The 17,606-nt window shown below is 42.5% G+C and overlaps 1 protein-coding gene across 1 annotated transcript in view; it reads left to right on the top strand.

The window, feature by feature from the left end:
* The window catches only part of LOC140737264 (procollagen galactosyltransferase 2-like), a 173,726-nt gene that overhangs the window by 101,167 nt on the left and 54,953 nt on the right, over positions 1-17,606 (top strand). Inside the window, exons 2-3 of the mRNA XM_073063607.1 lie at positions 13,473-13,583; positions 17,109-17,226. Coding sequence (XP_072919708.1) covers positions 13,473-13,583; positions 17,109-17,226 — 229 coding nt within the window. The remainder of the gene's footprint in view (positions 1-13,472; positions 13,584-17,108; positions 17,227-17,606) is intronic.

Here is a 17,606-nt window from a genome sequence, read left to right as displayed (position 1 = left end):
CGGGTGTAAGCAGTACTCTAGCAAATCACTGTCTGTGAAAGAGAGCGCCATACTTTCCATGCAAGGAAACTGTGAGAACATTCTTCTCCCAATGTTTTACTCATATAATGCCAATGTTCTGATAAAAGTAGATACTGCACTTCTTGCCTAGATTAAATTGAAATTCTCATCCTGCAGTTTCATATGTAGAATGTTCATTGTGTCATACAGATTGGCTAGGTATGCCACATCTCCATGTAGAAGTTCAGTCTTGTTTCCCACGCTCTGGTCAACTTTGAGAAAATTCAACCGCAGTGTCAAAAGGATCAAAGAAACATTTAAGCAGCAGCCTTTTCACAGTCAATGCACTTCAATGTGAAGAAACAAGCGTTCAAACTCTTCATCTTTATCTTGGCATAACTGGCAAAATATTCTGCTACTGAATGAGCTTTAATTTTATTGATAGCGGATATTACAAGAGTCATGCTTGAAAATAGTCACCGGCTAAGCTTTTTGGTTGCGAGATGTTGACAATGCACAATTGATTGTGAACAGATTTGGAATCTCTTTTTTCATAAATGCTACTAAACCAGCATGGCAAGCTGTCATATATGGTTCTCCATCGTTGCACATGAAATCATGTTCCTAATCAGAATACTTTTATCCTCAATGCACATTTCGAGCTCATTGTAGATTGATTATCCATTGATATTTGTTTTTAACCTTTTACAAAAGAGAATCTCTTCATAAACTTCTCCATTTTTGATAAGCCATACATATGCCATTAGCAACGCTTTGTAGTCTTGCACAGTTGACTCATCTAGTTGTATCCCAAATTCTGCTGTTTGTATTTCTTTGCATAGTTGATACTCATTTTGTCAATACTTTGAGCTACAGAGTTACTACTCAGAGGAATTGAATTTAAAATATTGATAACACGAGTGAATCTGCAGATGCCAGAAATAGATGCTGTCTGGCCTGCTGAGTTCTGCCAGCATTTTGTGTTTTTTAAAATATTGGTATCCATTTTGAGAACCTGGTGAGCACTTCTGATACAGCAGGCGTTATTAATCGTTCACCAATTGTAGGAGATTTTCCACATTTTGCTATAAGTTTGTAAATGTAATAAGAAACAATGAGAAAATCAAGGTCATTATCAAGGTCATTTTTAGCTTTCTTGGCAAATGACACAAGTGCGCAACACTTTTCAAATGTTTCTTTCGTCCTCTGGAACTGAGTAATACCATAAGTGGCATTATCAGAGGGTCTTTTATGGAAGCGTACCTGCAGTCTTGATGGTTTCATGGCTTCATTAGACAGTACAGTGTTACAAATAAGACACATGGGGCATAGCTGATCTGACAGGAATGGAGTAAAACCATAGTCCAGGTATATAACATTGTACTGATGCACTTTCTGTAGTATCTGTTTCTTAGCAGGATTAGAATTCAAAGCTTCACTGCCGTCAGACTCAAAGAGATCGTGCCTACGCATTTATCCATCATTAGCAGGGCTAAATTAAAATAAAAGCTGAACACAAACTGGGAATGCATATCGGATGTTGACGATGACAAGTGAGTTGACATGGATGGAGTGATGGTAGTGACACACAAAGGAACAGCGAGGTGAAGATAAAAATGATCACCGAAGATAAAGATGATCACAACTGTGAAAATTACATGGACAAGGATTCAGATTGGAATCTGAATGTTAGTTGGGATAGACCTGCTGTTTGGCAAGCTACCTTTATACTATTCCAGTACATGTGATTGACCCATCAAGTAAGGTCCCATAATCCACAAAGAAGGTTTTTGACTGTACATATGAAGCCAAAGTCGCTTTGAACACCTCGAGGTGAACCCTTGGAGTCAGCAGGCTTGCTGATTGGCTCTATTTCACCGTTTGGTTCCAGCCGACGCAATATCGTTCCACAACCTTTTTTCCATAGATCTGTAGAGAAAGCTGAGAGGGTGTACTTGACTTACCAACTGTTAAATTGCCTGTAGATGTTCCATGCTGTGAATCAAGAGAAACTGTTGAGCACCCTGGTTGCTAATTTATGCTCCGCAATAGTGTCTGTTTGGTTGGTGAGGTCGGATGAGATTGCTGAGTTTCAGACGCGGGGTGACGACGAGCGCCCACCGCCTGAAGAGCTATGGTTCTTCCTGTGTTCCAGTGCCTCATCCATTTTTCTTGGAAGTGCCCACTCTAGTAACAGTCGGTCAGGTCTCGTGCCTCGTTAGGGTGCTACTTAACGCCCCCCCCCCCCCGATTATTTCTATTTCCCCCAACGCCCCTTAGGGACATGTAACCACACCACCGGGAATCACTGGAATAGATGATACTTCACTGCCAGAGGTTCTGGATCGGGGAGCAGGATTTCGACAGGAGTTGACCATAAAGCAAATGCCACCACCTCTGGCTTTACCAGACTCTGCTGTCCGGTCCACACTGTGGGGCTGGAGTACTGTGTGTGGACAGCTGGATATGAACCGTGCCTTTGTGAAAAAGAATAAACAGACTGGTACTGCAGAATTTTATTTTCCAGAGACTGTACATTAACCAGGAGGAACTGTATATGAGGCAGCAAGAATTGTACGTTACCTGGAAGGATGGCAGGCGAAAGGTCTTGTTTCAGTGTGGTAACTGTGTTTCAGTTTTAACTCCAGCTCAGCATGACAGCCACATTTTCAGAGACACTTGCTCCCTGGGTGGCCTGTAGTCCCAAGACTGCCCATACTGAAACCCCCTCCCGCCATAACGCACGAAGCACCAGTAACGTTATACGTTTTAACTTGTGTCCTACATGCACCTAACAATTTGTCAATTTACTAGTGGTAATATTAGTTTGTGTGTTATGTGCGTGAGTTATGTGTACAGTGTGGTGCTCCTTGGTGCAAAGAAATGTTGTTTCGTATGGCAGTATAGATGCACAAGGTTGAATGACAAAATTCTTGAATTTGAACTTAGAGATGTTCAAAAATATATTTTTAAATTACTTGAAACAATGTTGCTTGCCGCAGTTCTCAGCGTGCTGACTTGAGAGTAGTTGTTAACTGATCTTTTCTATATGCCACGCTCCAAAATCTATCGCCTTGTGTTCCAGAGCTGGACTGTGAATTTCATGGCTCAATTATTGTAATGTGATAGCACATAGTCTCCAGTACTCTTTAATTAATTTCAGTGATGCTTTGGATTATAATCTTCTTAAGGCACTTATGAAAGTGTAAATGGCAATCAATATAATTTAACCTTTGGTGTTTTGAGAAGTGTAAACAGCTTTACTTTGCTCTAGTGATTTGCCTTGTAATTATTTTCGAAGGTCTCAATGTGTTCAATAGAGCTCTGCAAATGCTCAGAAATGTTGCAATTCTCTCTCTGCACTGCCGACCACAAAAACTTTGGTGTGGATTCACATCATAGTGCTGAATAGTCACTTTATTTACGACAAATATTCCTAGACAGCAAGCTTGAAATTCTCCATCATAATGCCAGGTTAATTGCACCTTGAGAAACAAGGTGAAGTTCTAAACTTTTCTCAAAAACATCCTACCTTCCTCACAGGGAAATGTTAAGAATGGAGCTGAGTGTGTGGTTATAAATCAGTTTTCAGATCAAAGAATGGATCGAAAGACCAGCTTTGTTCTTCAGTTCCGTAAAGATGCTTCAAGTGCTCAGCTAGTTAAGGAAATTAAAGGACATATGACCTAGCACACAGGGTATGCCAGCATTAATGTTAAGTACACTGACTCTCTTTTGGAATCAGGTTATGGAGCTTTGGTGGAGCTCAAAATCTTTCATGGGATTTAAAGAAAATCAACAGGTATGGTTTGTTCCTGTGATCAGGCCAGTGTTTTTTTTTAATGTATTTTTGCAATTGACATACACAGCTTATAAGCCAAATGACTTCTTCAATAGATGTTGATTTATTTATTGAGGTATAGATGTTGCTGGAAGTGCTGCTATTTATTGTTCATCTGTAAGGACCTTGGACTGAGGCGGCAACCGCATTGATGGGTCTAGTGTCAGACCAGGTGGCAGAATTACTCCACTCTCGGAGGGATTATATTATGACCTGGTAGATATTTTAAGTACCAGGTTTATTTAAAAACCCCAGTTGCCTCAGTGACAGCTGATTCATATCTCAGGATTAATAGGCCTGAACTCCAGATGCCACTCTGGTGATATTGTCCATGTTGCTTCTGCCTTGGTGTGCCACTGAATCACGCAGTGCACGCAGGATGTAGACTCGATCCCCGGTCAGCAACTCAATGCATATAGGCACGTAGATGCTGTTAAGCGGTTCATTTGTTGTCCGGACCAGATATCAGAATGGAGTTAATGCAATCTAGCAGAGAGAAAAAAATAATAATAGTTAATAAAATAAAACATAATAATAAATCGATCAATCAGTCAATTACATATATTGAATAGAATTTAAAACAAAATGTGCAAAAACAGAAATACTGTATATTTTTTAAAAAGTGAGGGAGAGTCCAAAGCTTCAATGTCCATTTAGGAATCAGATGGCAGAGGGGAAGAAACTGTTCCTGAATCACTGAGTGTGTGCCTTCAGGCTTCTGTACCTCCTTCCTGATGGTAACAGTGAGGAAGTGGCATGCCCTGGGTTTTGGAGGTCCTTAGTAATGGACGCTGCCTTTCTGAGACACTGCTCCCTGAAGGTGTCCTGGGTGCTTTGTAGGCTAGTACCCAAGATGGAGGTGACTACATTTACAACCTTCTGCAGCTTCTTTTGGTCCTGTGCAATAGCCCCTCCATACCAGACAGTGATCCAATAACCCAAATAAACACATGTTACAACACTGGTGTGCAGAAGAGCATCTCTGAAGGCACAACACATCGAACGTTGAAATGAATAGGATATAGCAGCGGAAAGCCAGGAACATGCATTCATTGGCCAATTTGTTAGGCCCAGGAGGTAGCTAATACACTGGCCACTGAGTGTAAAGAGGTTATTTGTCCGAATCAGTGCCCTCATGGTACCTGAGGGCAGTGGAACAGTTGTCCACCAAAAGGAGGTTGGGAAGCTTCAAGGAGAAACTAAACAAGTTCACATCTAGTGGCCCAAGAGCGCTCCTCATCCCAAGCAACAAAGCTGGCACAACAACCTTCCCCCTCCTTACAACATTCATTCCTGATCAGAGAGCAGACCACTTCCACCATTTATAGAATCAGAACCTCAGGGAGTGAATCAGATACGTGGGGACCTGTGGTTTCCTCAGGAATCCTGCTCACCTGAATTGAAGAAAAGCCTATCAATCAGGCTGACATCTGGGCAGAGAACCTTGTAAGAAGATCTGTATACTGTGTAATTAAACTTATAGATAGATTCGATCAGCTTTATTTCTCACATATACGTCAAAACATTGAAACATACATTGAAATGTATTATTTTGTGACAACGACCAACACGCTCCAAGGATTCTGCTGGGGGTAGCCTGTAAATGTCGCCATGCTTCCGGTGCAAACACAGCATGCCCACAGCTCACTAACCCTGACCATTCATCTTGGCAATGTGGGAGAAATCTAAGTGTTTTCTGTAAGAATGCTGGCCTCACAGACAGCTGCAGGATTTGAACCCCAATGAGTGACAGCTGGCGCTGTAAGGTGATGTACAACCTGCTATGTTCCCTGTCACAAACCTTGTCTGCTCTGTCACCTCTCCCTCCTGAACCTAGCAGAACTCTTCGCTGTTAATATGCAAGCTGCCACAAATACGAACTGTTCATAAGTTAGATACCGAAGCAAAGTTAAGCATTTGGAAAGAAAGGTGGGATCAGTGGAAGGAGATAAAATGGCCAGATTCAGAATCAGAATTAATATCAGACAGATGATGTGAAATTAGTTGTTTTGCTACAGAAAGATAGAAAATTACATTAAATTTTAAAAAGCAGCACAGAAAGGAATAACACGGGAGTGTTCATCTGATGGCGGAGGAGAAGAGGCTGTTTCAGAATCATTGAGCTTGGGTCTTTAAGGTCCTGTACCTCCTTCCTGATGGTAGTAACAAGAAGAGTAAGAGTTCGACATGGACTAGAAGGGCCGAGATGGCCTGTTTCCGTGCTGTAATTATTATATGGTTATAAGAAGGCAGGTTCTGGATGGTGAGAGTCCTTAGTGACGGATGCCTCTTGAAGATGACCTCAGTGGTGGGAAGGGTTGTGCCCATGATGGAACAGACTAAGTCTGTAACTGTCTGCAGCCTCTTGTGCACCTCTGTACCGGAGCCTCCATACCAGACAGCAATGCAACCATCAGAAAGCTCTCCACTATACATCTGCTGAAACTTTTAGAAGTCTTCAGCAATATACTCAAACAAGTAAAAAAAAAATTCCCAACACTAATTAAATCCTACCCAACAGACAGCGTTTTGGACCATTAATATGGACCCATGACTAGCTCCCACTGTGGCAGCTGGGAGCTTGATTTCAACAAATTAAATAAATCTGAAACATGAAGAATCTACCAGGTAGTTGTAAAATCCCACCTGGATAACAAATGCCCTGCAGCAGAGAAAATCTGCCATCTTTATACAGTCTGACGTATATCTACTCCATACTTGCGGAGTTAAATGTTCCCTAGGCAGGTTGCGGCTATAATTACGATGTGCCACGTGACTTGCTGGTGCTAACTATTTGAGTATGTGCCACACCTCTTCTCCCTGTGAAGAATTTTCATACCGAGTCATCAGGCAATTATATTTCCCGAGGTAAAACTGAAGGAGGAAAGGAAATTTCCAGATGTAGTTGTTTAACAGCACAGGCACAGATTCCAGATGTGCTTCTTTTGCAATGCAAGTGTGAAGTCCAGATGTGCTTCTCTAATTGCACACTTGTGGACTCTAGGTGTGCTTGCCTAACCATACAAATACAGACTCGACGTACTTCCTTAACGGCACAAGTGTGAACTAAAGATATGTTGTTTTAATTGACAAGTGCAGACCTTGGGAGTTGTTTTCCAATCAACGCCTTAACAAAGTGCGCACTACTCTCAATACCTTATCTGTGCTGAAATGGTGACCAATCTTCACTTATAAATCATTACCAATTTCTGAAAATATGGCTAGACTGCTGGATTTGGATGGGATTAAATCTTCAACAGATTTAATGAATTATGAGCTTCATAAATAAATTCATAGAATTAATAAATTTGCAGCAGCTTAAGTTTAATTGTCATTCAACCATACATGAATGCCCATGAATACACCAAACTAAACAACATTATTCCAGGGACAAGGTGCAATACACAGTACTAATAATCATACACAACACAAGGCACATATAAGATAGCAGTAAAATATAAAGTCACACAGAAATATATACAGTCGGCCCTCCTTATCCACAGGGGATTGGTTCCGGGACCCCTCGCGGATACCAAAAAACATGGATGCTCAAGTCCCTTATTTAACCTGGCTCAGTGCGGTGGTCTTTAGGACCTAGCGGAACCCCGGACTTTATTTAACATGTCTCAGTGCGGTGGACATTAGGACCCGGCAGTGAAGCTCTGAATAATCATGATCAGATTGAAAATAAAGTGGAAGTAATAAAGTGATTGGAAAGAGGTGAAACGCCATCATTCATTGGAAGAGCGTAAGGCTACAGTCGGTCAGCGATCGGAACAATTTTAATGGAGCATGTGAAAGGCACTGCCCCGATGAAAGCTACAATTATTACTAAGCAATGCAGTGGTTTAATTATTGAAATACATACGTTTCTTAAGTGTTTTATATGCATAGAAAGGTAAAATGTGTACTATATACTAAGACAAACGTTTGACTAACTGACGCTAAATAATACCAGATGTACCAGTTCCGACTTCAAATCTGACTTAAAGACGGACTCAGGAATGGAACTCATTCATAACCCGGGACTGCCTGTACTTTTAAATCATCTCTAGATTACTTATAGTACCTAATACAATGTAAATGCTATGTAAATAGTTGTTATACTATATTTTTTAGGGAATAATGACAAGAAAAAAATAGTCTGTACATGCTCAAATAACGAGTGCTGGAGAGAGAACTTACGGGTTTTCCCAATCTGCGGTTGGTTGAGTCCGCGCATGCGAAATCCGTGGATAAGGAGGACCGACTGTAGTCCAAGTCCCTGAGCCTGTAGTCGAACACAATGCGTATTGTCTTCTGCTGAGTGACCACCAGAGGGCAGCACCAACTCCAGCATGTATGCTGCACCATACCCACTCTGTCACTCTGATGGAGCACACCAACTCTGATGTCTCCCCCAGGTGGCCACAAACAGGCGACATTGCGGCTTGAAGCCTATTTACCACCATGACTAAGGGCATGCAGGCCCCCCCCGCCCCCAGCACCATTCACCAATAATTCAGCTGATTGGACTTGCTGCATTCCACATTAACAATGTCTAACAGGGTCTTGCAATCACAAGAAAAGTGATGGAGTTGATCTCTTGCCGTTAGACTGCACACCCACTCTGACGCCTCTCCGACGCAAGCACCAGCACAATCCGCAGCGAGTCCAGCTCCTTCAGTTTCTCCGCCAGCGAGAAACTCGCTGATGGGGTAGACCTGCAGTAATTTAAGTTCTTAATGTCCAGCAGGGTCTTGTGGGTAAGATGGTGTTGACACTGACCCGTAATCAATAAACAGCAGCTTGACGTAGCTATTGCTATTGTCGAGGTGGTCCAAGGCCAACTGGGGAGCCAGTGAGATTGCATCTGCTGCAGACCTATTGTGGCAAAAGGTAAATTGCAGTTGGTCCAAGCAGGATTTGATTCTGGCCATGACCAAGTTCTCAAAGCATTTCATCACGGTAGATGTGATTCCAACTGGGCAATAGTCATTGAGGCAACTCACCCTGCTCTTCCTCGTCACTGGTATGGTCGTCCACAGTTTGAAGCAGGTGGGAATCTCTGACTGCAGCAGTGAGAGATTGAAGCTGTCCTTGAACACTCCTGCCTGTTGGTTGGCACAGGTTTTCAGTGTCTTCCCAGGTACACCTTCAGGGCCTGACACCTTGTGAAGGTTCACCCTCTTGAAAGGTGTTCAGACATCAGACTCCGAGACACAGATCACAGGGTCACCAGATGGTGCAGGGATTCACACAGGTATTGTTTTATTCTCCCTTTCAAAGCGTGCATAAAAGGTATTGAGCTCATCTGGGAGAGAAGCAACACGGCCATTCATGATGTTAGGTTTCACCTTGTAGGGAGTAATAGCCTGCAAATCCTGCCAGAGCTGACGTACATCCGATTCTACCTCTAACTTCAATCAGAATTAATTTTTTCACCCTTAAAATAGCCTTCCATAGGTTATACCTGGACTTCTTGAATAGTTCGGGGTCACCGGTTCTGAACGCACAAATCAAATCCGCAGTAGACTGTGATCTTCCTGACTCATCTGTGGTTTTGGTTTGGGGATGCCTGGTAAGTTCTCGAAGGCACACTCTCATCCACGCAGGTCTTGATGAAGTTGGTGACAACTGTGATATATATTCATTCAGATGAACCCCTGAGTAGCATTCAGTCCACCAATTCAATGCTGTCCTGTAAGTGATTCTCCACCTCCCCTGGTCGTACCTTCATAGTCCTTCACCGTTGGTGCTACCGTCCTCAGTTTCTGTCTGTATGCTGGTAGTGGAAATGCAGCCAGGTGATGGGACTTTTCAGTGGTCGGGATGGCGAGGTAAGCATTCTTGATGGTGGTGTATCAGTGCTCACGTGTGCTGTCTGTTCTGGAGATATGTTGGTGGTAGTTGCTCAGAGACATCCTCAATCTGGCCTGGTTGAAATCCCCTATAATGATAAAGAAAGCATCAGGGTGCACTGTTTCATGACTGCTGATCATGGTGCTTAGCTCCTTCAAAGTCTGCCTGACTGGCCAGGGGTGGTATGTACACCGCTACCAGAATTATGATGGAAAACTCCCTTGGCAGATAAGATGGACACACTTGAATGCTAGATGTTCCAGGTTGGATGAGCAGGACTGAGAGAGAAGTGCCGTGTCTATGCACCCTGATGAGTTTGTCATTCAACACACTCACCCTTCTCTACCTTTAAAAGACAGAGCTATCCTGCCTTTGAATGGTGAAGCCCTCAGGCTGTAGCGATCAATCCAAAATGACGGGTTTGAGCCAGGTTTCCGTGAAACAAAGTCCGCAGCATTCCCTGGTGTCCCTCTGGTACTCAATCTTGCACTGAGGTCTTCAGTTTTATTTTCCGGAGAGTGTACATTCACCAGCAGGATAGTCAGGAGTGGGGAGACTAAGGGTTGTGCATCTCAATCGTATTTGCAGAACAGCACACTTTGTGTGCTTCCTTTTTCTGAAAAAGAAACTACTCACAACCTGAGTCTGCAGTACAGACTCTGCCAATTTTGAGGATCAATAGCCCTGGCTGTGGATTTCAGTTGTAGTAGTCCTAAGTGGGAATATTTGATGATTGCATTCAGAGCTGCACACAAAGATTCACCATTTTCTGGAGCTATCTTGGAACAAAAGTGCTGGGACCACAACCTATGGACTCACTTTCAAGGACACTTCATCTCACAATCTCAACATTTATTGCTTATTTATTTATTATCATCATTTTGTTTTTTTAATATTTACACAATTTGTTTTTTTATGTTTGTCAGTCTTGTGTGCAGTTATTCATTTATTTTATTGTGCTTCTTGTATTTACTGTGAATGCCCACAAGAAAATCAATCCCATGCTAGTATATGGTAATGTACGTGTGTGTGTGTGTGTGTGTGTGCGTGCGTGCGTGCGTGCGTGCGTGCGTGCGTGCGTGCGTGCGTGTGTGCGCGCGCCTTTAACTCCTGGTGTATAAAGTATTCCATATATGTATTTTGATAATAAATTTACTTTGAACTTTATTCTCTTCACATTTCCCTTAACTCACCCCAGATTCTACCATACACACACACATTAGAGGTAATTTACAGTGGCCAATTAACCATCTTGGGATGTGGAGGGAAAGGGGAGCACCCAGAGGAAACCCATATGGTCTCATTGAGGAGATGCAAGCTTCATGCAGACATTACCTGAGGTCAGGGCTGAATCATCTCCAAAGCTGTGAAGCAGCAACTCCACCAGCCGCAATATTAGATGCATCTACTGGTTTTCTTTACAAGTACTTCCAAAACACATGGAGAGATCAAAATGATAAGAGCTGAAGTCATGTGAGTACATTGCCAATTGTCTGCAATTCTCATATCATCCTAGAACAGAATTATATGTCACTGTTCCGTCATTGTCTTTGGATTGTAATTATGGTAATTCTTATGACCATATAGTTGTACATTAGTCAGTGTGGCTGTGTTCTGCAGTACCTAGGCTCAATTCTGACTCTGGTACTGTCCACGTAGAGCAGGAGTTTCCAATCATTTGAATACCCTGGACCATTAAGCAACGGGTCCGTGCATCCCGGGTTGGGAACCCCCAGAGCAGAGCGTGCACACTTTTTCTGTGACACTCTGCTCTTGACTACTTGAGTTTGCTCTCATTTCCTAAAGATGTGCTCACATGTTAATTGGTGCTGGACATAACTTCAGGGCACAGGTAAATGTCAGCAGTGTCAAAAGAGAATGAACTGGGCATGAGATTAAAATAGGTTACAAGAACAAGGGAAAATGAGGAATGGGGGGAGGAAGAGATCAATGGTAGTGCTCTCTCAGCAGCTGGTATTGACTTGATGGGCTGAATGGCTTCCTTCAATGTTCTGGTAAGAGAGTCATTATTCCAGAAGCACCCTCTCCAGCAGGGCTGCAGCAGTTTAGAAGATGGTTCAACAGCACTTACTGAAGGACAGGTTGGTAATGTGAAATGAGTACTAGTTTTGTCTGAGAATGAGATTAGAATTACGTGGGTACAATTATTACGTGGGTACAATAATTTTGTGTGCAATCTCTTTGAATGTGCTCACCAACTCAGTCTTTCTCCTGTTATGAATGTACCACAGCTCTGAGGGGCCGAAGGGTGCGGGGGTAGCCCCCTCCTTTGTGAGAATCGCAAGATCACTATTGAGTCAATTCAGGAGACCCAGGAAATGAGAGAAAGACATGCAGAATCCACAAGGCGTTGGAATGTGCCTTGGCCTCCGAAAGGCGGACCCATTGATACCGGCTATTGTCTCTTGGAGACGGACTTGTGTATTGCATCCTGGACGATGCATCGAAGCCCCAGGCAATGAACCGAGGGGGAGGTTGGTGGAGGGATTGCATCATCCCCAACCTGATTGACACCTGAGACCCTGTGAGTCAGGATAAAAAGAGGGTCTGTGGGAACAGCCCCTCAGACGCACCAGAAGAAACGCTAGCGATCCCGTGATAGCGAAAGCCGGTGGAAGGCCACGTGCGTCCGCTTCCATTTGCCCGGAATCGGTGACCTTTGCCACGGAAAAACGGTTTTTAGCTAACAACGGGGAACTCAACTCTCAACGACTCTCGAAGGATTGACATCATAAACAGAATGGGCAAGTTTTAACCCGTCTCTCTCTCTCTCCAACAATTGCCACACAGGGTCCCCAACGGCGGCAGCCTGTATGAACTGAACGAACTATATATTTCCATCAGACAATTCATTATCCCCTAGACAACGATACAGCTTATTTCTTATTGATTATTATTATACCCGCGCTTTTAGATTTAGTATTGACGACGTATATTATTTTTGCATTGATATTATTTTTGTGTATTTCTATCAATAAATACTGTTAAAAATAGTACCATCAGACTTCAACGGACCTCTCTATCTTTGCTGGTAAGTGACCCAGTTACAGGGTACGTAACACTCCTGCATCATATCCTAAAGCCCGGTGTCAAACATGAGAATTCTTTTATTTTTAGCTTGAGGAAATAATTCAAAGGACTATCAATATTTCTCTTCCATCCAATTCCTCTGGCACCACAATACTAAATCAAAGAACTCTATAGCCAGAGAGTGGTGAATCTGTGGAATTTGTTGCCACAGGCAGCTGTAGATGCCAAGTCATTGGGTGTATTTAAGGCAGAAGTTGATAAGTCTTGATTGGTCAGGGCACGAAGGGATACGGGGAGTAGGCAGGAGATTGGGGTTGAGAGAGAAATGGATCAGCCATGATGAAATGGCAGAGCAGACTCGTTGAGGCAAATGGCTTAATTCTGCTCCTGTATCTTATGGTCTTATTTCACACAGGGAAGATTTAAACATGATTTCTGAAATATTGTAAAAAATAGGTTGCTTATACTACTAGTCAATGTGATACTTAAAAACATCTCTCTTTTCTGAACACCACCTTTGCCACTGTGGTGCCTGTGATACTGCTGCAAGTGAAGTTTTTACTTTATGTCACTGTACTTGTGCACATGACAATAACTGTGACTTGACTTGAATGTTGTTCTTAGCCCTGACAGGAAATCCACTTCCTTTTCCCATTCAAAATTAAAACCATTGTGTTCACTAACTTATTGACCGCAAGCTCAACTTTGGTTTACCTGCCATGATGTTGTCTTACCGTAGGGCTGCCACAGATCACAACATTGACAACACAACAGCTGTGCTGCGGGAGTGGTTAAAAAATGTCCAACAATTTTACCACTACGTGGAGTGGAGACCTCTGGATCAACCCATGTGAGTATTCTCAATTGCGAGAAGCAAATGAACCCTCATTCAAAGACAAATATTAGTCCGTTTCCAAATGTTGGCAAAGTGATCTCTTTCAACTGGGGAAATATTCCTTGGTTATATGAAATTAAAATAAAAATAATGAGAGATTCTTTCTTCAAAGGAGAACCTACTTCATAGAGAATTTGCACGTTGCCATGCAAGGGCTTTGCAAGAATAGTGACATATTTTGCTTTGCTGCTTCTTTCCTTTGAAAAGAGCAAGTAGCACTTCCTCTTTTCCAATCAGAGCAGGGTGATCTTGTGAGAGTTAACAGAACAATGAGGGAAGAGCAAGGCAAATATTTTCTTTCAGCTTTGCTATGGGCTCCTTGAGGGGTAGGGTGAACATATTGTCTGCCAAGGTCAGGTGACCCCTATGCTAAGGCCGTTCGGGTACAGTAACAGGAATTTACCCTGAAGGAATTAACAAATTGCTACCAGAAAGTCTGGGACATGGAATAAAAACATGTCTCTTTGTCCCTTTTTATGGCAGAAAGGAAAATAAATAAACACAGTTTTTTACAACTTGCATTTCTTGACACGTTCGCAGATGACATGGCTTTGAGTTTTGGAAAATCGTGATCCAGGCTGCCTCCAAACAGGGCAACTCTCTGTCTCTGGCTGTAACATGGGGTGTGTGTAGGGGTGGGGGGGGGGGGGGAAATCACCTGTACTGATCTATTCTTGGGGATTAAACTGTCCAGCCCAGTTAGTTAATTTCCACCCTCATCCTCTGTGCTGAGATCAGGGCATGAATGGACTGGGAAAGAATGAGATAAGGGTGGGAGATAATGTAATATAAGGCTTCTTTAATTTTCTAGACATTAATTTATAGGCGTTACACCATATATTAGCATTCTATTAATCCTTTAATCCTCTCTGTAGTAAGACCTCTCTTGAATCAATAGTGCTTATAGTGAAATGTCACCACAAATACAGTTCCTCTATATATTTGGTTATGCCTTGCCCTTTCTTGTGTTGACGACTGAGGTACTTTAGCAACAGTTGCAAAGCATCAGGGAAGTAGGAGGTTAAAAAGAATAGCAAATATATCTAAGATGTTGGATTTACTTTTGAGCATTGTTCCCCTCCCCCCCCCCCCATCCCCTCAGGGACAAAACAAAGGATTGACACTTGAAAGTTCAATCAGCTTTGATTAAAGATCCATTTTATTCAGCAGGTAATCCACAGAGAAGCCATTATATATTGTGGACTTATTAGTGAAGGAGTTGCAGTTACTCTTGATATAGAATGTTAACTGTAATGTGGAAAGTCTAAAGAAGCGATAAAGAATGTCTCATGGAGAAGATACTGCTCCATGGGTCATATCAAGCCTGAGAGGCAATAGGAATCATGGTTTTTCAGGAACTTATGGGTTTGTGCTAAAAGGAATGTTGACATTTCAAGTGAAATGGAATACCCCGGAGAGGGCTGAGTGACTTATTTCTACAGTCTAATTCAAAATTATTTTTGCATGTTCATAGACCTCTGTAGATTCAATGTGTAATGCAAAATGGGTGTCTATATGTTAATATTTGGTCCAATAATCCCACTCCAAATTATATACAAAAATAATTTGTTTCCAAGCGAATGCAGCACTTTAATAAAATTCATAGAGTAAGTACCTGGCATCCGACAAACTCAATTATTTCACCAAAAGTGACAGAAATTACACCAATAATCCAGCAGTTTGTGCTTTGTTGCAATATCCGCATTTGAATGAGTGTGAGTTTGTTTGCAAGGTTTCCTTCAGTGTTCATTCCCATCTCAACGGTGGCGTCAGAGGGGTTGAGGGACAATTAGATAGATAGATAGATAGATACTTTATTCATCCCCATGGGGAAATTCAACATTTTTTCCAATGTCCCATACACTTATTGTAGCAAAACTAATTACATACAATACTTAACTCAGTAAAAATATGATATGCATCTAAAATCACCCTCTCAAAAAGCATTAATAAATAGCTTTTAAAAAGTTCTTAAGTAGTTTACTTAAATACATTGAGTCCTAACCCCGGCACTTTAACATATCTTACTCCTGGCGGTTGAATTGTAAAGCCGAATGGCATTGGAGAGTATTGACCTCTTCATCCTGTCTGAGGAGCATTGCATTGATAGCAACCTGTCGCTGAAACTGCTTCTCTGTGCTATGTAGAGGATGTTCAGGGTTTTCCATAATTGACCGTAGCCTACTCAGCGCCCTTCGCTCTGCTACCGATGTTATACTCTCCAGTACTTTGCCCACGACAGAGCCCGCCTTCCTTACCAGCTTACTAAGACGTGAGGCGTCCCTCTTCTTAATGCTGCCTCCCCAACATGCCACCACAAAGAGGAGGGCGCTCTCCACAACTGACCTATAGAACATCTTCAGCATCTCACCACAAACATTGAAGGGGTCGTGTGATGAAGAAGCATCAAGCAGCCTTGTAGTGGTTTCCTAAGATAGACCTCCCTGCTTCCTGCCCAGTGGAATGGCACAGCTAAATCTGATGTGGGAAATGAATGAGAAAAATTATGGATTGATTTATCTGTCTATTTATTCACTTACTTACTGATTGTCTGAGATACAGCATGGAATAGGCTCTTCTGCCCTTTGAGCCGAGCAGCCAGCAGTCCCCTGTTTTAACACTAGCGTAATCATGCAAAATTAACAATGACCAATTAACCCATGGACTGTGGGAGGAAACCGGAGCACCCAGAGGAAATCAATGTGTTCCGTGGAGGGAGAACATACAAACTGCTTACAGGCAGCAGTGGGAATTAAACCTGGATTGCTGGGCCTGTAAGGTGTTGTGCTAACCACAGTACTACTGTGGCTTGATCCAACAGCAGGAAAGATTATATCAGCTTGGCTCTCTACTGAATTCCAAATAGATAAATATTGATGTGCTTTTTGTTCCATATGACTAGGCCATTCAGTCTGTCATTTTTTGCACTTTGTTGATCTTGCGATAAGGAATTGCAGCTTTTTGCGGCATCCAGAAAATGTACTGCAGTGAGAGTCTTGATGTGAAAGTAGCCTGTATAATGAAGAAGACAAATCTCTGTGAATAGACCAGTAAAGATGGGTTTTAGAGTGGGATACAAGCAGATCATATTGCAATGTCAAATTTTGTAAAACATTGGTAATGGCAAAGAATATCTGCAGAATTAAAATTAGATTCCAGAATAAACTGCCTCAATTTTAACTTTAATTTGGAGCTAATCGGAGTTAACCATGCTTTTGATTCAGTTGGTTAGTCATTTTCTGTTGTTGCAACCTGAATGCAGGGTTTACAGGAAAATCCGCACCACTCACCCCTCTCTTTCCATTGGCGGCACAGCAGTGGGAACTGCAAGCAGTTTCAAACTCCTGGGAGTGCACATCACACACAACCTCTCATGGTCCTAGAACAGGTTGAATCTCTCCTCATTCCCGCCCCCACTGTCTGTGATCTGCTATTTGTTTGTTTCCACCTCTGATCCAGCAGCTTTGTGTTCATTTCCAGGTACTACGCTGATGAAATAAGCCCCAAACACTGGACCAGTTCCAGGTTCTCACATGTAATGAAGCTCAGGCAAATGGCTTTGAAAACTGCAAGGGAGAAGTGGGCTGACTACATCCTGGTAAGTGAAAGTCATTCAGGCCACGGTCTCCTTCAAACCAAGCAGGAGATCACTTGGATTGAAGCAAATGCTATTAGCTCAGTTACTTCCTGCTTCTATTTTTGGTGGCTGATCTACTAAGACACTACATTGGTGGTGGTACCAAGAGCCCAGGAACTGGGCAGGAGGAATCAGGAAGGCCACGTGATGATGCCTCTAGGAATATGTCCAATAACATTAGTAATCTTATGAACAGTTATGTTTGCCTGATATGTGAGGTTTGTGACTGGCTGAATGTGTGAATTCTCTGACACCACATTAATATTCCAAGGTACCAGGAAAAAGAAAAAGATGTAGATCCAGAGGCTGCAGGTACTGAAATCTGGAGCAACAAATGATCT

Source organism: Hemitrygon akajei, chromosome 12 (assembly GCF_048418815.1).
Source record: "Hemitrygon akajei chromosome 12, sHemAka1.3, whole genome shotgun sequence".
Lineage (NCBI taxonomy): Eukaryota > Metazoa > Chordata > Chondrichthyes > Myliobatiformes > Dasyatidae > Hemitrygon > Hemitrygon akajei.
The sequence above is the reverse complement of the archived record's forward strand: the minus strand, read 5'-3'. Positions and strand labels throughout refer to the sequence as shown.